Here is a 23,419-nt window from a genome sequence, read left to right on the forward strand (position 1 = left end):
ACTCTTATACATCCACTCATTCTTCAATATGTAAAACATATTTAAACTTTACAAAAACACACAGACACTAGATGATGACATCACTGATGACATCATCTAGTGTCTGTGTGTTTTTGTAAAGTTTAAATATGTTTTACATATTGAAGAATGAGTGGATGTATGGAAGACTGAGTGTGTGTGTGGCTGGCTGGGAGGTGTGTGACTCTGTGCATATCAATGTGTACTTGTATCAGTGATTGTATAAGAGAGTAAGTATGTGTTAGTATATGTGTGAAAAAGTATGGTGTTCTGTGTTTAACTGTATAGATGAGGAAATCGAAGTGTGAATGATTCTTTACAGGACTGACTAGGTGTGTGAGTAACTCCATGGATGAGTGGCAGTGTGTGAGTGTCTGCATAGGTGTATGAGTGCATATGATAGTGTTGTAATAATGAGTGACTGTATGTATGAGTGATTGTATGGGTGAATGAGTGAATGTGTGTGTAGACGTAGGAATCAGTGAGTGCGTATGTAGTAACTGGTATTGGTGTGTCATGATGTCATCAGTGATGTCATTTGAGATGTCATCAGTGATGTCATCAGTGATGTCATCAGTGATGTCATCAGTGATGTCATTTGAGATGTCGTCAGTGATGTCATCAGTGATGTCACTGACCATGTCATGAATGATGTAATATGTGACATTATCAGCAGTGGATTGCGGGTGCGCGATATATAGTTAGTGCAACTAACTATATATGGAATTTCATTGGTTTTATGTCAATAAAATGTCCAGCTAACTATATATGGTCTCTAACCTATGCTTTTTTCAGTGAATTTTCAAGGTTTTGTAAATGCAAATTCCTAACTATATATGGTCTATAACCTATGGTTTTTTCAGTGAATTTCATTGGTTTTTTAAAAGCTAATATCTATAGCTGTAAAATATATTCTTTATTTCGCGACGTATCACGTAGCCACGTGAGACGCCGCATGACGCGTCGCATAACCGTGACGTATCGGCTCTGCAGCGCAAACAAAACCCGTAACGTAAGCGCGCCGGAGCACGCTTACACATATATATATATTTTTTTAACCTTAATTAGACAAAATCCACACGTGCACATATCTTGAGGCCTTGCAAAGGCACATCAAACAAACAGTCCCTACAATTTTGCCAAGTTTGCTGGAAATCTATTCCCTTAATTTTTTTTTTTACTGTTTCTCTTGGTTTCCCCTTGTTACGCTTACCGGGACGCTACCCGGTACGCGAACCGGACGCTCCAAAAACACAAGATGGCGGACTCCCGTTACGCTGCCGGTTAGCTGCCCGGTTCGCGTACCGGGAAGCGCCTCTACGGCGAAAAATCGCAAATTTTTTTTTATTTTTATTTTTTGCCCCGCGGGGCACTTTAATATCCCCCTCATCAATCCTAGGGGGTCAGGAGGGGTCTACCTTGCCCCCTTTCCTTCATTTCCCCCTTCGTTTTTCACCACATCTTGTCTCTCGATCCTACCGAGAGACAAGATGGCGGCCGCTCCGGACTGTTTAGAATGTTGACAGACACCGGAGAGCCAATCAGCTTCGCTTCGCGAAGTTCCGTGACGCGTCCGGTACGCGAACCGGGGCGCTAACCGGAGCGCTGTCACAGATAGATATATTTTTTTAAACGTTAATTTCTCAAAATCCACTGGAGCACATATATTGAGACATAGCAAAGGCACGTCGGGCAAACAATATCTACAATTTTGCCAAGTTTCATGTAAATCCATTCAGCCGTTCGAGCTAAAAGTGAGTCCAACCGCCCTATGGAAAAATGAATGGGAAAAACGTGTTTTGGGACCCCCCTTTTTTCTCGGCCCCCCCTTGACGAAACCCCCCCAAATTTTCAGGGGCTGCTCAGAAACAAAATGTGCCATTTTCATGACAATTTCAGCCAATTCCGTCCACAAACGCCAAAGTTATTAGACATAGAATTTTCAGAAATCCCATAGAGAAAAAATCCTAACTATATATACCTACTGGCTATCGCCAGTAGGTAAAATATATATATATATATATATATATATATATATATATATATATATATATATATATATATATATATATATATATATATATATATATATAATTTTAATCTATACACAGGGGCACTGTTGACCTTCAAAACACGGTAACATTGGATAATCCATGGTTCACATCTTATTTTTCCAGAAAGGCCATTGTTGATGGTGCAGGAACTGCCCTAATGGCATGGAAGGTTAAATGTCACTTGTAGACTGAAATGTAGATTGTGCCGTCCACTATGCTGACAAGGTAAACATGCCATCAGGCCTCTGTGTTGGTTGAGTGCTGCAGCTTTTAGTCCTGTTGACGGTCTTGCCAAAACAACCTTTTTTGTCCTGAAGGTACCCAACTTGTAGAATATTAAGTAGATCAGCCTCAAGTAGGCCTTCTACTACACAAGGTAGAATGCCTAGTATGTATTTTGATGCAGAAACCTGTATGAGTTATAAGGTTGGCATGTTCCTATAGTGACTAGCCTCTTGATGTTCTTTTTTTACTGTATGGGGTAGTAGCCATTTCTATGAGGAAAATTAAAGCACCAATAAAATACTATTTTTTTAAACTTTGTTTTAGAATAAGCTAGGGAGCCCATTCAACCACTGTGGAGGCATTAAATATTCAGTTTAATAGTGAAGTTGGCTCTTTGATAAATATACAGCAAAAGTAACTTTTAGAAAGTACTTATTTTCCAGCTTGAAGCTCCAGTAGGCTAATTTACTTTAGCTTTCTTGCAGCTGCCCTCCCTATCGTGCTTCCCCATGAGGTAAAAAAAACTGCTTCACAAGCAGAGACCATGGCTTGGGCTTGACAGGATGACTTGAATGAGATGTTACCCAGCTTACTTCAGGAAGGGCAGTTGAGGAGAGCCCAAGAACGATATTAATTTGAAAGAAACTACAGTGAGCCCTGTTTACGGTTTAGTGATACGTGCGGCCTGAGGAAGAGGGACCTTTTAGGCCCTGGGGACACTGGCTATCCTGGCTCTATTTCATGTCTGGGAGGAACTGCTCCCATAAACAGTTTGGTATAGTTTAGTATGAGGGGACTGCTCATTACCCTGGACACAATCTTGGGTGGGCCACTAGCCTCCTCCAGGGGCTGGAAGGTTCTGCCATGGTGGGTTTCACGGGTAAATGTGTGGAAAGGTCTATAGTCAGGCAAACAGGATGTACTAAAAAGAGACTGGTTGCCCTGGGAACTATTTACCCACTGTTTAGGAAGTGTCCAGGAGTTACCCACTGGCTAGTGAATTGAACAAAAGCAGCTCCTCCCCCACAGGTCCTCAGAACATATCTGGATATGCAGATCATCAGAACAGGAAGAAGCCTGTTGTCGGACTTGTGTGTAGCCCGAAGACCTGACTACTAGTACCCAGAACTACGAAGTGGACTTCTGGATCGATTATCGGACTTCCTGCAGAGACATCAAAAGCTGTAAGAGGTATTTTCTTGGAGTGATCAGTTGACCAATGGACCCTGGCTGGATTGTGCTAGTGTCCTCTTCTTGAGGTGACCCTGTACTTGTGAGAGCTGTCCCTGAGGTCCTAGGAGCCTTAAAAGTGACTAAGTGGAATAGCTCCAAAAAGGTGAAATAGTTGGGACGTAGGAAATGTTCAGCCACCTGTGAACTGGGACTAATCACCCAAGGTGCTACTTTGATGGACTTGAAAATCAGGTTGGACCCACTAGGAGCTCTTTGCTGCCCGAAAGAAGGCTTCACAGGACCCTCGTATCAAAGGTGTCTGGCTTCGATCCGACTTGCCCAGCCTTGAGGTTGGTCTGGGACAAAAAATAGGCCAAGCACCCAAATAAAAAGAAGCCCTCATTAGCGAATCCGATAGCTAAAAAAATGGTCCACATTTGCAGATCAGGCCAGTTTTGAACTTGTAAAGACATGCTGTATGGGTATTTTGCAAGGTATAGGATACATTAAAACTGGCCAGCTTTGCCATAAAACAGGCCAATAAACTTCTAAAAAATTAAAAATAAATGGCCTACACACTGACCTATCAGATCAGCCCATCGGGTACTGCGTCATTGCTCTATAAGCAAGTTCGACCCTTCCCAACCACAGCTTCTAGGCATGTCCCGCTGGAGGTATCATAGCTCCAAAAACTACATTTTGAAGGTGCTACATTTTTCTGGCTGCCAGGAGGGCTTGGGGTGTAAAATGTGTTTTTTTCTGTTTGGAAATTGCCTTGCATAGACCAGCTGTCTGAGCGGGACCATAGCCAAACTGCATCAAACTTTGAGAGATCTTCATTGGACACAGCATTCAACGTAGCCCTGCTGGTAAAACATCCAAGACAGATAGTACGTTCTTTGGCTGGGCCCTTACACTAGGCTTAGCCAGCCTCCGGTTTGTTGCCATTGACCTTGCCTTGTGCCCAAGTCCTGATCTACATCATTCATAGATGCTATATAGTTTATTGCCGCTTTTTAACCTAAAAACCTTAAATTCATATGTCTGGTTTCCTTATTAGATTTTAATAATTTGGTGTCATTTTCTTATTGTTTTCTTCATTTTAGAAATTGATTGTTCGATTTTCCTCATGTTGTCTTTTGACTTTAGTTGTTTTAGAGCTGCTAAATACTGTATGCACTTTCTTTTTTTTAGGTCTCGCCCTCTGCCAATGCGCTTGCGCATTGCAGATGTCGAGAGTATAGAGTTGGATCCAGGAAAGCTAAACCAGGCGGATTGCGCCGAGTGCATATGCCCGTGCACGCGCTTGCCATTTGCTCCCCGAGCCGCCTGCCTCACATCATTGCATCAGACCCGCCACAGCAATGCCGAGAGCATTTCCCGGCCACTTTTAATTTTTTTTAGTCACGGCACCCAGACGCGCGTCCACGTCAAACACGAGAGCTTTTGTAAAGGCCTCGTCCTAGCTATTGCGTAAGCAACACATGCCTCTCGCCTATCTCTCCTTTGCAGCTGGGAACAACTCGTGAACATTTGGAAAGACCTTGCAATATATACTTTTAGAAAACAATGGACTACACATGCTGTATCTGTCACACCGCGCCCGCTTTGAAAACAAACCTTTAATTTTAGCCAGCACCCATTCTGCGCTTTCAACCTTCAAATATGGAAGACACATATACTTTTCATCCTTCTGAGGTCGATAACATGAGCCCCGTTGCATTGACACACATTGCTCTCACACGCACAAGTTACTTTCACACACACACACACGCTGCTCTCATACACACACGCTGCTCTCATACACACACGCTGCTCTCATACACACACGCTGCTCTCATACACACACGCTGCTCTCATACACACACGCTGCTCTCATACACACACGCTGCTCTCATACACACACGCTGCTCTCATACACACACGCTGCTCTCATACACACACGCTGCTCTCATACACACACGCTGCTCTCATACACACAGGCACTGTTCACACACACAGGCACTGTTCACACACACAGGCACTGTTCACACACACAGGCACTGTTCACCCACACAGGCACTGTTCACCCACACAGGCACTGTTCACCCACACACAGGCACTGTTCACACACACACAGGCACTGTTCACCCACACACAGGCACTGTTCACACACACACAGGCACTGTTCACACACACACACAGGCACTGTTCACACACACACAGGCACTGTTCACACACACACACAGGCACTGTTCACACACACACAGGCACTGTTCACACACACACAGGCACTGTTCACACACACACAGGCACTGTTCACACACACACAGGCACTGTTCACACACACAGGCACTGTTCACACACACAGGCACTGTTCACACACACCGGCACTGCGCACACACACAGGCACTGCTCACACGCACCCCTGTGTCTCCATCAGATATTAACATTTTGCCCAGCACGCATTCTGCGCTTTCAAACTTAAAATATGCCAGACGCATTCCCTTTTCATCCTTCTAAGGTCGATAGCATGCGCCCCGTTGCATTGACACTCACACACACACACAGACGTTACTTTCTCACACACACACAATGCTCTCATACACACAGGCTGCTCACACACACAGGCAATGATCACACACAGGCACTGTTCACACAGTCACTGCTCGCACACGCAGACACTGCTCGCACACGCAGACACTGCTCTCGCACACGCAGACACTGCTCTCGCACACGCAGACACTGCTCTCGCACACGCAGACACTGCTCTCGCACACGCAGACACTGCTCGCGCACACGCAGACACTGCTCGCGCACACGCAGACACTGCTCGCGCACACGCAGACACTGCTCGCACACACGCAGACACTGCTCGCACACACGCAGACACTGCTCGTACACACGCAGACACTGCTCGTACACACGCAGACACTGCTCGTACACACGCAGACACTGCTCGTACACACGCAGACACTGCTCGTACACACGCAGACACTGCTCGTACACACGCAGACACTGCTCGTACACACGCAGACACTGCTCGTACACACGCAGACACTGCTCGTACACACGCAGACACTGCTCGTACACACGCAGACACTGCTCGTACACACGCAGACACTGCTCGTACACACGCAGACACTGCTCGTACACACGCAGACACTGCTCGTACACACGCAGACACTGCTCGTACACACGCAGACACTGCTCGTACACACGCAGACACTGCTCGTACACACGCAGACACTGCTCGTACACACGCAGACACTGCTCGTACACACGCAGACACTGCTCGTACACACGCAGACACTGCTCGTACACACGCAGACACTGCTCGTACACACGCAGACACTGCTCGTACACACGCAGACACTGCTCGTACACACGCAGACACTGCTCGTACACACGCAGACACTGCTCGTACACACGCAGACACTGCTCGTACACACGCAGACACTGCTCGTACACACGCAGACACTGCTTGTACACACGCAGACACTGCTTGTACACACGCAGACACTGCTCGTACACACGCAGACACTGCTCGTACACACGCAGACACTGCTCGTACACACGCAGACACTGCTCGTACACACGCAGACACTGCTCGTACACACGCAGACACTGCTCGTACACACGCAGACACACTTCGCACACACTTCGCACACACTTCGCACACACTTCGCACACACGCACACACTTCACACACACGCACACACTTCACGCACACGCACACACTTCACACACACGCACACACTTCACACACACGCACACACTTCACACACACACAGACACTTCACACACACACAGGCACTGCTCACACGCACCCCTGTGTCTCGAACAAAAAATGTCAGTTTACCCAGCACGCATTCTGCGCTTTCAAACTTAAAATATGCCACGCCCATTCCCTTTTCATCCTTTCTGAGGTCGATAACATGAGCCCCGTTGCATTGACACACACTGCTCTCACACGCACACAAGTTACTGTCACACACACACAATGCTCTCATACACACAGGCTGCTCCACACACACAGGCTGCTCCACACACACAGGCTGCTCCACACACACAGGCTGCTCCACACACACAGGCTGCTCACACACACAGGCTGCTCACACACACTGGCTGCTCACACACAGGCACTGTTCACACACACAGGCACTGTTCGCACACACAGGCACTGTTCGCACACACAGGCACTGTTCGCACACACAGGCACTGTTCGCACACACAGGCACTGTTCGCACACACAGGCACTGTTCGCACACACAGGCACTGTTCGCACACACACAGGCACTGTTCGCACACACACAGGCCCTGTTCGCACACACAGGCACTGTTCGCACACACAGGCACTGTTCGCACACACAGGCACTGTTCGCACACACAGGCACTGTTCGCACACACAGGCACTGCTCGCACACACCGGCACTGCTCGCACACACCGGCACTGCTCGCACACACCGGCACGGTTAATATGTTTCCTCCAGCGCACTCGTCCCACTTGGCTAAGAATCTGGGGATCAAGATGGATAATGGCCTGACGTTAAGATCTCAGATTCTTGGTCTTACGGGAACTTGTTTTGGCCTCCTCAGGATGCTGCGCAAGTTCCTTCCTCTGCTATCAGTAGATCATAGGAAGATGACGGTGCAGGCCTTAATTGGCTCTAGAGTGGACTACTCCAACGTCCTGTATCTTGGCCTGCCGGATTACCTTCTGCAACTTCTGCAGGTGGTCCAGAACTCTGCCGCGCGGGCCATTTTTGGCCTGTATAGGCGTGCCAGAGTTTCGGGACTCCTGCAGTCGCTTCATTGGCTGCCTATCCGGAAACGGATAGTTTTCAAGGCCTTGACCTTGGCCCACAAGGCTCTCCATGCCTCTGGGGCAAAGTATCTCCAAAGGAGGCTTGCCTTTTATCATCCGACCCGATCTCTGAGATCTGAAACACTGTTCCTTGCGGTGGTCTCTCGAGTAAAAAGGGCCCGCATTGGGGGCCGTTCTTTCGGGTTGTTGGCGCCACAGATGTGGAACACGTTGCCTTTGGCATTACGCAGCACCTCTAACTTGCTGATTTTTAGGAAGGGCCTCAAAACTTGGCTTTTTGCCCAGTAGTTCGTTTCTTTTGATTGTTCCTGATCCACTTTGCTCTATTGTGTTGTGTTACTCTGCGATTGGTTTTTAATAAAAGCGCCGGGACACTCTATGGAGTAGCCGTGCGCTATAAAAGACAAAACTAACATAACTAACACTGCTCGCACACACCAGCACTGCCCGCACACACCGGCACTGCCCGCACACACCGGCACTGCCCGCACACACCGGCACTGCTCACACGCACCCCTGTTTCTCGAACAAAAAATTTCAGTTTACCCAGCACGCGTTCTGCGCTTTCAAACTTAAAATATGCCACGCCCATTCCTTTTTCATCCTTCAGGTCGATAGCATGAGCCCCGTTGCATTGACACACACTGCGCTCACACACACACACGCTGCTCGCATACACACAGGCTGCTCACACACACAGGCAATGCGCGCAAACCGGCACTGCTCACTTACTGTTTGTGGCCAACACAATATACGCAAAATAATGACATTGCTTTTTGGACATTTTGCTTACTGTTTGTGGACAACTGTATAGGCTCAACAAAACAAAATGTCGATTTTCCCCCCCAAATCAACCCCAAATACACCCCCACCCCAAATACACCCCCACCCCAAATACACCCTACACCACAAATCCACAACAAAACCACCACACACCCCCAAAACACCCCACACTCCAAATCCACCCCACACTCCAAATCCACCCCAAATCCACCCCACACCCCAAATCCACCCCACACCCCAAATCCCCCCTCACCACAACATCCCCCACACCCCCACACCCCAACTCCCCCACACCCAAGTCCCTTCAAAACCACCCCAACACCCTCCCACACCCCAACACCCTCCCACACCCCAACACCCTCCCACACCCCAACACCCTCCCACACCCCAACACCCTCCCACACCCCAACACCCTCCCACACCCCAACTCTCCCACACTCCAACTCTCCCACACTCTCAATAACACACTCTCCCACTGTCTAATTCACTCACAATCTCTAAATTACTCTCCCACTCACTCCCAAACTCACTCACTCTCAACACAACACATATTACAATACAAATACTATACGTGGCACATTTCCAAACATTAAAACAGTTACCATTATATTTAACAATAAAATTAATACACCATTTTCCAAAACCAACACATACCCAATACAATTCAGCATTTGCAATGCCAATAGCTCCCACTTAATTCGAGACCTATTGCATTGCAAATGCTTGTTTTTTTTAATTAAGCTTGTCTGCAATGTGGCTTACGCTTTCAGGGGTGTTGAGCCCAGGTTTGCATTACTGAAGCTGTGTGGTTTGACATGACAGGAGTTTGAACTTCTTACACCTTGTCAATGCTTTATTATTATTATTATTGGTATTATTATATGTAGTATAATTATTCTTAGTATAATTTTTCTTAGTATAATTATTCTTAGTGTAATTATTAGTATATTTATTAGTATATGTATTATTATTCTAATTATTAGTATATTTATTAACCAATGGGTAAACATCGTTGTTTCTGCAGCCCTCCCACCTTCAGTGAACGTGTTAACGGGTTGTTAAGGATTGGCAACATTTCCATGTTTCTTCAACGTTTTTCCTTTAGTTCAATTTAATGGCGGAAATTAAAAAAGGGCTCTACGAGAAGCGTGGACGAATTTCCTATACCTTAATTTATCACGTGCCCTTACCCTTTCCTTGTTCTTTCTCAAGTGGAGCAAATTGATTTTACTTTATTTCCTCTTGTATGGGCTGCTGATTTCAGTAGTGCTAAGAACCCGAAGCAGTGTATTGAATTCTTAAAAACAATACTTTGATTTGGAAACCGTAGAAGCCAAAGGGGTTTCTTAACTCATAGGTTGTATCTTAGAGAAAAGGACCAAAGTGTCACATACATTGATGGCATCTGTCATATTAAATCCTAGCAAAGATGGAAAGTTGTAGTTGGCAAAATTGAAGCGCCCCAGAGAGCAGTAAGAAGGAAGAATATAAAATTGGGAGAGCACGTGCAGTAATTTGGGTTGTTTGTTTAGACTTTCACATTGCAAACTGTTGCGGTATAACCTCGAGACCACCTGCATTATCCATATTGGTTATTAGGAATGGATTTGCAGTAAAGCTTTTCTCCGCACTGCTGCATGATTTCTCAAATATAGCACTCTCCATATGATGAACACCTGATTTGAAGTTTTCGCTTCCATAATGTAGATTTTTTTTCCCAAGCTTTAGGATTTATCTGTTGCTCATCTTACAAGTGGGCGTGGTTTAAGATCAATATTCTGTTAAATGATTTCAATGTTAATAAATCACCTTGTCTCCCTCCGTTTAATGTTTGCAACAGCCTGTGTCCTTTTTTGAGAAAAGTGGAAGTCTTGATTTATTAGGTTTCAATAGAAGGCTTTGATACACCACATTAGATCTTGTATTTGCTTGGGTTAACTATTATTGCTTCACATCTAATGTCCTTTCTGTCTTTTCTTTCCTAGCTGAACCATCCATTCCCTGCAACGAAACCAAGTGGTCCCAGAAATGGCAGTCATCACGTCCCCTTAGAAGGGCAAGTCTCTCCATTGGCCTTGGGTTTTGGCATGCAACTGGCAGGCATTCAAGTCGACGGTTACTGCGGGCAATACCACGGCAGGTGGCTCAAACACTACAGGCGGATGTCCTTTGGCAAATGGGATACACAGGTATTTGAATGTTATTCAGACTGCTGGGGTGTTTCTCTGCTCATTTTATATGGAATGTCGGGTGGATGGGATGGGTATGGTCCCATTTATAGAGTGTTGCCTCATTGGGTTGTTAGCAGTGCCATTATATATGTCTCTGACTACCCCAGTTATATTTCTCAGCTGCTGAATGAGTAGCATCCATGGAGGTGTAGCTGTGAAGTTCACATAATTTTTCTCGCCTAATGCACAGATTTCCGATGTCCTGTGGTGAATTTTGGACCAAATGACCTTTCCTCCTTCTAGGCTGCATTCACAGCTGGGCATTGTTGTTGCGCTATTGTGGTTTATGTTTTTGACTGTCTAAATCTTTCTCACCCTACCCCCTGTTTGAATGGAATTCTGGCTACACACAATAGTGAGTCGAGCCATGGTAGGAAAACTAACCCAGTCGAAACTGCATTGTGTTGCAGTTTGGCGAAGGTATTTGCCACTGCTTTCACTGGTGCAAAGAAGGGATTGACCATTACTGTTGTGAAGCTTAGGGACCTAGTTTCTCTTCATTCTTTCCCTTCTCATCTGCATTCCTAGAAATACACGCGTTTCTGATGTTGTAAGTATATCTTCCTACATTGTTTTTTTAAAATATGTTCTCATCTTACTCTGTGTTGGTATAGGCATGTCAGAGTTGCAAGCTTCTTTATTTCACTGGCTTTCTGGAAAAGTGCAGGAATTGGGGTAACACGAGGACTCATTTGCATTGCAGATTTTAGTTGTGTTAGTAAAATTGATACTACTGCACATGTGTTCCTTGGTGTCAAATTTCCCTCGCGTGTGTGTGGAAAAAGTATGGATGATTGGTAAAGTCATTGCAAGCAAATGAAATATTAGTAGATGCATGCTGGAAAGACATTGTATAATCTTAAAGCGTAATACTTAATCTAAGATTAGACACCTTGTCAATCATACCGTTGTATCAGAAGATAACCCTTTGAGTAGCTCCTTCTCTCCCTGTTCGCTTCCTGTTGGTGACCGTGAAGTCTCAAATTATTTTGCATTTGATTTTCACAACATGTTATTTTTCTTTGGTATCTATGCATGCTTAATTTTGGTTTTAATATTATATTGTTTATTTCCAACTTTTATTGGTGTAAAATAATGGTTTATAATGCATTACGATATGTAAGGAGGGAACATTATCACTAAAGAGAACACAATCTTTCACTGTAGACAAAAAGCTTATTGTAAATAAGTGACCTTGAGTTCACTGAGCAATATCTCACTTGATTTTAAAAATCCAGTACAATTGACTTCACCAACACCCTACAGGTATCACAAAATACTACCAACACCTCCTGTTTTCAGAGTGTGGCCTATTGGCGCCACAGGACAAAGGAGGAGGTAGATCTTACTTGAGCTAGCTCCAGGATACACCACCGCAAGGAGGCATATGTACTGGTAATAATATGGGATTAATCAAGCCTCGACTGAAAATTTGCATAGTCTGGGGGTAACCGTGCAGCCACTCCCAAAGTCTTCCATTTATTCTAGTCTCCAAACTCGTTTTACAAAGATGAACACTAAAGGCAGTGCAGGCTACTCGTACAGTGACGTTTCCTGCGCGAGGATGTGCATTCCCCGCGCAGTAAGGGTCCATGTGTGAGTGTCCATTACTTCTTCATCTTGGTTTGGCCAGAGATTAAGGTTTTGGGTAGGTGGTGCTGCAGGGCCTTTAAGCTATCGATAAAAGTTAAACGAACCTCCCTCAAACTTACATCCGTAGCCTGGTTTAACCTCACTTAAGATCATATTTGGTGAAGGGGAGGTGGTGTGGGATGGGGTTTACACTCTAAAATACAATGAACGTATTTTAAACCTTTTGACCACCCCAGAGCTTTACCTGAAGGTCACCTATAATCTAATCCATAAGTCTGAGTATCACATCTGGGAAATCACTTCAGGGTTTGTGGAGCGAATCCTGGGATGGACATCTTTCCTGAAAGGAAAGCAATGAGCTTGGGATTCAACTGTGAGCTGTGTGTGGCAACCCTTCATGATTATTTGAATTCATACCTACCTTGAATAATTGCTCGAAATGAGATATCTGAAACCGAACCTTCCCATATTAAAAACTAGTGGAAGTCTTACCAAGTCCCCCACTTCTGGTGTAGTTGACCCTCGAGTTGAGTCCGAAATCTCTCATGAACTGTCTGCTACATCTTTTCTGGGAGCTGAGGGACATTGTTTCCCACATACAAGACTGTAAAGAGATGTACGGTATTTTTCCAGGAGTTGAGATGCTCTTTTAGTTTGGGTTCCTGCAATTGTATTACTCATGGAGTCATTTTAAACTCCAGTCACCTCCATAGAAACAACTTTCTTTTCTCTATCAAAGGTGTTACAGTGGGGAAGAATGCACCTTCTCCCAGTCTCTGACAGTTATTTTCTATCTCTTCTGTCTATGGTGCTTTACACAACGGCTCAGGATGCTGAAATGGGTAGGTGGTGTGCCAAACATTCAGAACTATTGCACATCCTGATAATTGCAATGGCTGAGATATGCCAAGTCAGGCAACTTGAAGCTTTACCTGTCTTCTTGGGTGCCTCTTGGTTACCAGTGTCGGGGCATTCCCTGTTGTCAAGGTTACCCAATGTAGCTACATTGGTAGTGACGACCCATTCTATGATGGGTGATGATGGGTGTTGTTCTGTTCTGCGTCAGAGGTTGACAGAAATAATCTGTCATCCCTTTTTACCTTTCAGCAACATCCCCATTCCTCAGTTACGGAACTGGAGGAGGTAGGGCTGATGCTTTTTTGTTTGTCCAGTTAATTCTTCCTCAGTCCTATCCATCTACCAGAAGCCTCCTAGTACGACCTCGTCCTCTGCCCCAAAGCAGCGGGGTGCATCTTTAAGCATTTGTAATATAATATGGCCTTGCTATCCACAGGACATAGGCAAAAAGAGCTTTACTATTAAGTGGTGGGACCTATTTCTGAGACAGAAAAACGTGGGAGGATGTGGGGTTTCTGGGGTATTATTTATAGTACTCCCTCATAGGGGTGTGGGGCAAGATGTCACACTGGAACAGAAAACTCAATTTTGCAGAATGCATTTGTGTCTGCTGTGGGATGCTGTCACATCTGACTTTATGGGACGAGCAGAGAATGTGCAGTTAGTGTGGTGGTATTGTTCATTCTTCCTCTGTGCTTGGGGGTCTCCTCGAGATTACATCACCACTGCTTAACACAGTGAAAGATGGGAAACAGAGGAGATGTTTCACAAATTTGACCCCGAAGGAACACAACAACCTTGTGTAACTTTGCCTGGGCAGGATCCTGCTGGTGTTTGACTATCAATGAATATTTGAAGATCTTGTCTAAGACGGAAAAATGCTTTAGCCGTGTAAACCCGAGCAAGGGCTGCACCAGAAGCTAAATGCAGCCATGGGGAAAGTGTTAATGCCATTCTCCCATTGAGATGCATGAGCCAGCCTGACCATTTTTGGCCTCTTTTGCTAGGGCTGCCCACCACTCCTGCCCTGGATGGCCACGTGCCCATTAACAGGACAATATTCCAAATGTAGTGGCTGAAAGGCTATTGTTTTTACAGGCTGTTCTGATTCGTGAAGTGCTTTAGGGCACTTCGCCCATTCAGACCGGAAAGCAACCCAATGTCTAATCTTGGCAAAGTAATGTCCTCTTCCCTGCCGGGGGTTTCCCTGGCTCCTGTATCTCATCCAGCCTAAAGTAGCATGAGTAGTGCAATTATCATTCCTCCCAAGCATCAAAAAGTGAGGTGACCCGGATCTAGCTTGCAAGAAGATTTCTATTGGGAAACAATGTAGTTGTTTTTAACTCCTGCCTAATCCTTCGTTACACTCCTGGCCGGGTATCACTAATGCTTGCTTCCGATATTTGGACTTTAAAGTTAAACCTACGTGCTTCACACAACTCGATAATGCTGCATGAGTTCGCTCTCGCCAACCACACACACCCAGATCAGTAATTGAGAGCAGGAGGTACTGATGGACCTCTGTCTCTCTCTCTCTCTTTACTGCAGGTCATTCCCAGTAGTCTGATCTTTAACTATACATCTTTTTCTCTCACTTGATGTACAGGTGCTAATGTCAGAGTGGCGGTCTTCGACACTGGCCTGAGTGAGAAGCATCCACACTTTAAAAATGTAAAGGAGCGAACCAACTGGACCAATGAGAAAACTTTGGATGATGGTAAGTTCTAAAAGCAGGAAGTGGCAGTGGATAGATTTTTGTGAAGGTCAATGCTGCTGCTTAAGGTTTACAAACAATTGACCAAAAGTTAAACTAACTTACTTTGTTGTGGTGGGACGTTAACCTGTGCCCAATTTTAAAATGAAAGGCACTAATGTTGGATTAGTCCACGTCTTGCAGTTTCATGGAGTAAATCTTCGATTTGAATCGAGGACAGGTCTTTGGTCATTGCCTCCCCATGCACGATGGCCCACTTTCTTTGTCATCATGGGAATGGAACCACCATCTGTCAATTTAACTCTATACTGCCCAGGGCATTAGTTTTGTTTTAATTGACCTGACATGCGTGGCTGTATGGTGGTTAGAACTTGGAACTGATAGTGTTAGAGTTTGAGTCTAGTTTTAATGTAATGCTTTATATGATTTGTATTGAATACGTTGTAGTCCTTTTATGTTAACTTTGTATACACTTTGAGTGCTGTTGACTAGGTTCTTCTAATAGCTGAAGTTGACAAAATAATTCAACCTGATGCTCTACAGATTTTGCGATTAAATTATGGGAATGCCCGCGAGGACTGGACGCCCAGTGAAAAGTCTTTATTTTAGTAGGTGGGGAGACGATTGAGGCATGAGTACAAATGAGATGTGACTTCTGTTTTGCCTTTTCCTAAAAATTAAGCATGGATGTCCTCCCAATAACTACAATTAATTTCTGACCATTGAATATTCGCCCATGTCTCACTCTACTTCTCTCTGTTAATGTTTCTAAAGGTTTTAATCTGACTTCATTGCTCAGTATTTCTATCGTATCAGTTCAAAAGTTTCCTAATGCTTCATGATGCCTGAGCGCAACGTAGAACTGGTAAATAAAGCTGAAGGAAATAAACTTCATGAACGGAATGCTTCCCGCATCAAGAATATACTTCCTGCTATTGGAAGAGAGATCCTGGTATGATGCTGAATGTGTCCGTGCAGGTTTCTAAGAATCAGCCTGCCTCTTACTTTAAAAAGACCTCTAAACAAAAGCCATAACATATTAATTATTAAAACAATGTGATTATTTAAAAATATTTTTGAGTAGCTGTTGCCACTGGATGTATGAAATTTAACAAAAAGCATCAACCTTCATTTGTTTGGTTCCAAAATAAAATTAAGAGCATGCATTCATTGCTCCATGCCTACCATAAAACCCTATAAAAATGATTTTTCTTTAAAGTATGGGTTTTCTATTTGTGATAGACCAGAAGTTGCTTTGCAGGTGTTCTAAAGTAAATTGCTTGGGTAGTACTTGTAGAAGGGCAGTCACGTGCTCCTGTTTGCTTTGTTTCCAGCAATATTTTCTCATCTTGTGGGGTATTTTAGAAAATTCCGAATTATTTGACAATTTGCACTGTGGCTGATAAGAGAATATTGCATCCCTCATTGATACCCTGATTTCACCCCCCCATGACACTTTGATGCATGGATCAGGCTGCACCACTTCCCATTAATATGATTGGTGATCTTATGAAGAAAAAGACCATAATTACATTGCACTTTTGTAAATATGTGAATGTTATAAATTGAATACTGTGTAAAGATCTACAAAACAAGTACGATGAAGATGTTGGTCTTCCACTAAAGTCAACTAATTGTGAGCCAAGATACACTAAAAACGTTAAGCGCCATATGCATGGGTGTGATGTAGTGTGGATGTAGAATGCAAACTACAACCTCCTGTTTGTTATATTTGATAGCCCTGAAGAAGTCGTGAGGAACTCCCCATTACAACGAAACACGAGTTGGCTGGGGGTATGAAGTTAAAGAAATAAAAGAACACAGTAGAAACTTCTGTGTTTTTGGATAATTTTATAAATTGCATTACAATTTGTTGTGCGCTTAGGGTATTGATTAGATTCCTTGGTGATTGTTGTGGTCTATACTCAAGAGGTAGGATCATTCCTCTTTCCCTTGAAGCACTAGTCTAAATTGTAGATTGGTACATTATCACGAGAAGGAGCGCCATAGTGAACCCAGAGAAATAGTCAGCCAACTATTGTTCACACTGAAGAAGGCCTGTTCGCTGACGGCTAGGCACTCATCTTTGTCCCAAAGCTGGTCAGAAATGGCGTTACACAGGCTAGTCCCTCTTCATCCACTATTTCCCTACAGAGAAGTAGTTGTTCATACACACCAGTCGTCTCCATGCTTCAAAAGGTGTTTGTACTAACAAAATCACCCCATCTCATTGCAAGACAACTCCGAAATGGGGGGGTCGTATCTCAAGGAATCATTTTAATTAAAAAGAAGAAAGATCAAGCACTATTAATCTGTTCTCGATGCGTGAAGGTTGCCTTCATGAATTTTAGATGCAGGTAATTTGATTTTGCTAGTACTCTGCCTGTCACCAGATACCTTCAGTTCTACTGAGCTCTGCTAACGTAATTATATTTACTTTCTCTGGTTGTGGTGGGAGCAATAGTGACCGGGAAGCATATCCTCCGGCAACTCTTCAGGAAAGCTGAAGTCTCGTCAAGTCTCAACAAACCACCCCCTTCGTGCACCCTGTACCGGCTTTGTCTTATCTATCACCGTTCGTAAGAACAACTCTGAACAAGATAAACAATTAATCATCTGACATCGCAGTAATTTAAGAAGGTTGCCACAGACTCACGGCATACAGCCAGAAGCAAATAATTGTGTATTGAAGGCAGCAAGCGACAGGCGACAGAGGTGCTGTAGTGTAATAGGAAAGACGGAAACCTGCACTTGATTGCAACAGTGGTGTGAGGTTAGATGTTCATAAACAGTCATCCCAATAGTAGAGGCCTTTGTTAACATAAATTCTGAATCACAAAGGTTCCTGCGTGCCATGTTGGTAACTTTCGTTTCGCTGAATGAAGGCTATCGGACTTTTATGAGGGCAAAGTGCATTTTCAGTGGTAGAAAATTGAGCAGCATTATAGATTGTCAAGAAAAGATCATTGGAAGCAAGAAAGGGATTGGGGTTTTGTAGCTAGGAGAGCCATGCAAAATGCAGTGAACAGCCATAAACTCGTAGGTTTGAGGATAATCTCAAATATTTTGTAAATAGCTTCCTACAATGAAAATGCATGTGAAAGTGCTCTAGTTAGAGGCTGGACCTTTCTGGAGAAACGCCCACATATTCTATGGGCATGCAGTGGAATAGGGCTTCTTCACAAAAAGTGAGAAAATAAAAAGTGTAATTTGCAAATGTGTAATTAGCAAATGTAGATCTCCGTAAAACCTGCTCCTACAACTTTTACAGCTGGATATACATTTGCAAGACTTATGTTTTGTTTCCGAATACGTTTGAAAGTCTAAAACTGTTGTGGTTTCCCAGGAGTACTCCTGACCGTCTTATTTCAATCCCAATAAAGTTGTCAATCTACACCAAATAAGGGTAACACTTACACAAGTGGATTTAAAACTTTTGTAAACCCAGCTATATTGGCATCTAATTCCATTGAGGAAAAAGAGGTGGGAGTAGAGGAGCCACACTAATAGGAAAGCGATGCTGCTAAAATACAATTGTACAACTAATTTGTTAAGTTTTTTGCATACTTTACGTTTTCTTATCTGAAAGGAAAGTCCATCAAAATTGTGGTATCTATGGAAAAGGCAGGATCTGTTGGTAAGATTATGCACATTACCTTCCTTTGACGGGTCGCTCGGGTCTACTACACAGCAAAGAGGTCTGGATTTGACAAGCATGAGTCTTTTTCTTTTTTTTAATATATTTCTTTTTAAAATATATTTGGGGAAACAAATGTCAGAATGTATATGAAGAAGGCTGAATGAAAGCGCCTTAGATATGTGTGTATATATGAATTGATTTTTGTAGGGAGCTGGCTCTCTTTATAGTGGACCAAAAAGAGGTACACTGTGTTGAGTTCAGGCAACCCTTATTCGTTTCCAGAGGCAGAAATGTGAACACTAAATGCTCTCTTTAGTGATAGCGTGGGCGGGCAGTTTAGTCTCATCAGAGGGTAGTGCTAAGTATTTGTTGTACTCTGAGTCAATAAATGAGACACACACTCGAGAATAAATCCGAGACCAATTTATAAAAAATAGTTATATTTTATGTACATTTTGATACCAAGAACTTCGTTATAAACTAAGTACTTTTTTAAATATCGATTTTTACAGGTGAGTAAAATGTTTACTTAAATGTGTCTTTATGCAGCAATTCTTTCCTATGGGGGAAAAAAGGCATATGTTGCATACAATTATTTATGGTCCGTTTCTGGGGAGTCTCCTTCTAAACTTAGGGTTGTTGGGAGCCAAAGTACCACGAGGAGTTGTTCGTTACTTGCCGTGGGGTTCCAGGTTCAGAGCTGCTGGTCGCTTTGTGCTCTACGCCGGTGGAAAGAAGGTGGGGCGTGTCCTAAAAAAAGCCTGCGGAGTACCCAACAGGGGGCTCTGGTCAAAGGATCCTGGGAGCAAGAGAGCACAGCTGGTTTTCGGGTACACAGGCTGGGGCGCTTAGGTGCTGAGTCGATAGGTTGCCTGGGCTCTGTGGTTCCAAGGCCCTCACAGTTGTCAGTCTCGTCGGTTGAAGGTGCAGAAATCTGGACCGCTAGGCCACTCTGGAAGTGGGTCTCTGCGGTGCTAATGTCCCTCAGCGGCTACTCGGTCTTGGTGCTGTTAGGTCCCCAACTGGACTTAGACAGGTCTAGGATGCTGCAAGAGGTCTTGGGGGGCGGGGGGGGGGCAGGGGGGGGGCTGGTGCGTCGGGCTGGCTGGGGAGCGGCAACACTATGAACCAGACTCTGCTTCTTCGGTACCTGCGGACTGCAAGGGAGTAGCTCCTCTACACCAAGGGAGAGTGCTGGCAATTTGCGAAGGACTGGCAGTCTACACAAGTTCTTGGCAGATGCTCAGCTGCAGAACAAGTCACTGGGTCATGATTGCTGAGGCTGGTGCAGGCAGGGTTTGGTGCCAAACGTCCAGAGCAAACTTCTATTTTCAATTTCACGTGGCTCTTCTTTGTCCTCTTCTTCTGGATCAGTTCAATCTCCGCTCTTTGCATCAGGGGTGCCCCTAAATATTCAATTTAGAGGCTTTAAGGGAAGTGACGGGCAGTAGCCAATGAGCTACTTACTCTTATGGTGACTACACCCTTTATATGAGTACTCTCTGTGGAAAGTGGACATAACCCTGACCAAGTGAGCCAAATTCCACCAAAAACCAAGATGGTGGATTTCTAGTTTGGTGTTCACATAAGATAGCCAGCCTTAGGGGTGGAACTAGCATGATTGGACCACGCCTTCTGACTAGCTAATTCTCCCACCTGTCCTGGTGCCAAATGGGCCTCAGTGCAGGGGGTTGGCATGTCCCAAGTTTGGGAGAAGCCAGAGTCGCATATCTAAAGCAGTGGAGGCCTGTGAAGCCTCCTTCCTTGATATGCTGATTACTTAGCCACCCTACTTGGAGGACGTGACAACACCTCTGGTCGGAGCAAGCATTGTTTCTGCCCTATGGGGGCGTGGGCTCCCTCAGAAACCTATCTGTGGTGAAAGGCTGCTCTACGCCCATCAGCCAGTAGGCAAGTGGTTGGTAGACTTACAGGGGGCACCTCTAAGATGCCCTCTGGGCGCATGTATTAATAAATCCATAACTGGAATCGGTGTGGGCTTATTAATACAAGATGTTTGATACCAAACATCTTTAGTTTCAGTGACGCCATAATGTAGCTGGGGATCTTGTAATCATGAGTGCCCAGTACATATACTCAAGATGGCTTCCCTTTTCATTGGCAATGTCCATAAATTGACATAGCTGCATGAGCAGATATGCCCCTGTGATGTCTATGTCCTCGCATTTAGTATAATGCACCCTGTCTTAGTGCTGTCAGGCCTGCTGTAGGGGTGACTTACTTATATTACATGCAGTAGCTGCAGACATGGCACACAGGAGGTGTGCCAAGTGGATGTATGACGTTAAAACGCATACTTTTACAACGCATACCGTTACAACGGGACTTTTACAACGCAAATACTATTACAACGCATGTATTTACAACGCATTTTTTTACAACGCAGGTACCTTTACAACGCATACCATTACAACGTAAGTATTGGTAAGTATATATATTTTTTTTAATTGTATATTATTTAAAATTATTTTTATTTAATGTAATTGTATTTAATTTAGTTTAATTTAATTTTATTTAATTAATTTAATTTATATTTATTTTTATTTTATTTTTTTCTTGTACCCCTTTATCTAAAATTCCCAAAACTGACCCTGAACCCTAAAAATACCCCTTTACCCAAAAACTGAAAACTGACCCTAAACACTAAAAATACCCCTTTACCCAAAAACTGAAAACTGACCCTGAACCCTAAAAATACCCCTTTACCCAAAAACTGAAAACTGACCCTAAACCCTAAAAATACCCCTTTACCCAAAAACTGACCCTGAACCCTAAAAATACCCCTTTACCCAAAAACTGAAAACTGACCCTAAACCCTAAAAATACCCCTTTACCCAAAAACTGAAAACTGACCCTAAACCCTAAAAATACCCCTTTACCCAAAAACTGAAAACTGACCCTGAACCCTAAAAATACCCCTTTACCCAAAAACTGAAAACTGACCCTGAACCCTAAAAATACCCTTTTACCCAAAAACTGAAAACTGACCCTGAACCCTAAAAATACCCCTTTACCCAAAAACTGAAAACTGACCCTGAACCCTAAAAATACCCTTTTACCCAAAAACCCAAAACTGACCCTGAACCCTAAAAATACCCCTTTACCCAAAAACCCAAAACTGACCCTGAACCCTAAAAATACCCCTTTACCCAAAAACCCAAAACTGACCCTGAACCCTAAAAATACCCCTTTAAAAAAAACCTAACTGTGAGAAGTTGGCCTGGTAGGGGATGTTTCCAATTCTGGAACCACCTACTACCTGACCAAACAATCCCCTTATGGTGTCTGGTTGTAAGTCAACCTTATTAGACAAGCTATCCTAGTGGTAGCATGGACTAAGCAGCCTAAAGGCTTAACTTAAGAGGTCGTGTTAAGCGAGCTGTTTTACCACATACAATCCTGTAATACCAAATGAAAGGACACCACACAAGTATATATTATAAAAATATATGTGTTTATTACTAAAAACAATCCCCAGTATTCTTTATGAATAAAGGGGCACAAGCGTTAAATCAAAAGCACTGTTTAAACATACAAAGTTGCACAATTATGGATGAGGGCAGGGGGCCACTCAAACCATATACTAAACAAGTGGTATAAGAGAGGCCACTCGAACAGTGGTTAGGCCTAGGGCCTAGGGAATCGCTGGGAGCAGTCAGGACAAGCAATGCTGAAGTCGGGAATGGCCCTCGGGATTCGGGAGATGTGCGGAAAGCGCACGCATGCACCAATGTTAACCAATGGTGCGTAAAAGTCAAATAGTTAAAGTTTAAGGACACTTCCGCTGAACCTAGAGGAACAAAACTTAACACACAGACCCTAGAGGTGTGCACCAGTGTGGGAACACCGGCGGAGCAAAGTTACCTCACCCACAGGAAGTGGGTGCACAGGGTCGAAGTGGCGTCGGGTTTTGACACGCAGGCTCTTGGTGCTTGAAGCTGAAAGGGCTGCAGGCAGGGTGAAGACGAAGTGTCCGGTGGAGTCCAAGGGTGGACTCAAGTTGTAGAGTACCTGAAAGCAGAGGGGACAGAGTCTGGGTCACTCAGCAGTGACCAGGGTGGAACCAGGACGGAACCAGGCAATGTCGGGCGCAATCAGGTGGTCGTCGAGGCGCTTCTCTTCGCTGTCACGTGGGCTCGGGGGCATCTGCGACGTCCAGGAGCAGGTCACGATCTGTCCCACGCAGGCTCTCACCGTCGGTGCAGTCGGCTTCCGGTTTGGAGCAAACAAGCCTTGGTAAGAGCAATCCACGCGGGATTGGAAGATGGCGTCTCACTCGGACCAGGAAGGTCAGAGTCGGGG

At 44.4% G+C, this 23,419-nt stretch overlaps 1 protein-coding gene across 1 annotated transcript in view; it reads left to right on the top strand.

Annotated features, from left to right (window-relative positions):
- MBTPS1 (membrane bound transcription factor peptidase, site 1) overlaps positions 1-23,419 on the top strand; it is a 298,949-nt gene that overhangs the window by 131,210 nt on the left and 144,320 nt on the right. The window contains exons 4-5 of the mRNA XM_078670462.1: positions 11,046-11,249; positions 15,349-15,459. Of these exons, the coding sequence (XP_078526588.1) occupies positions 11,046-11,249; positions 15,349-15,459 (315 nt within the window). The remainder of the gene's footprint in view (positions 1-11,045; positions 11,250-15,348; positions 15,460-23,419) is intronic.

This window comes from Lissotriton helveticus, chromosome 12 (genome assembly GCF_964261635.1).
Source record: "Lissotriton helveticus chromosome 12, aLisHel1.1, whole genome shotgun sequence".
NCBI lineage: Eukaryota > Metazoa > Chordata > Amphibia > Caudata > Salamandridae > Lissotriton > Lissotriton helveticus.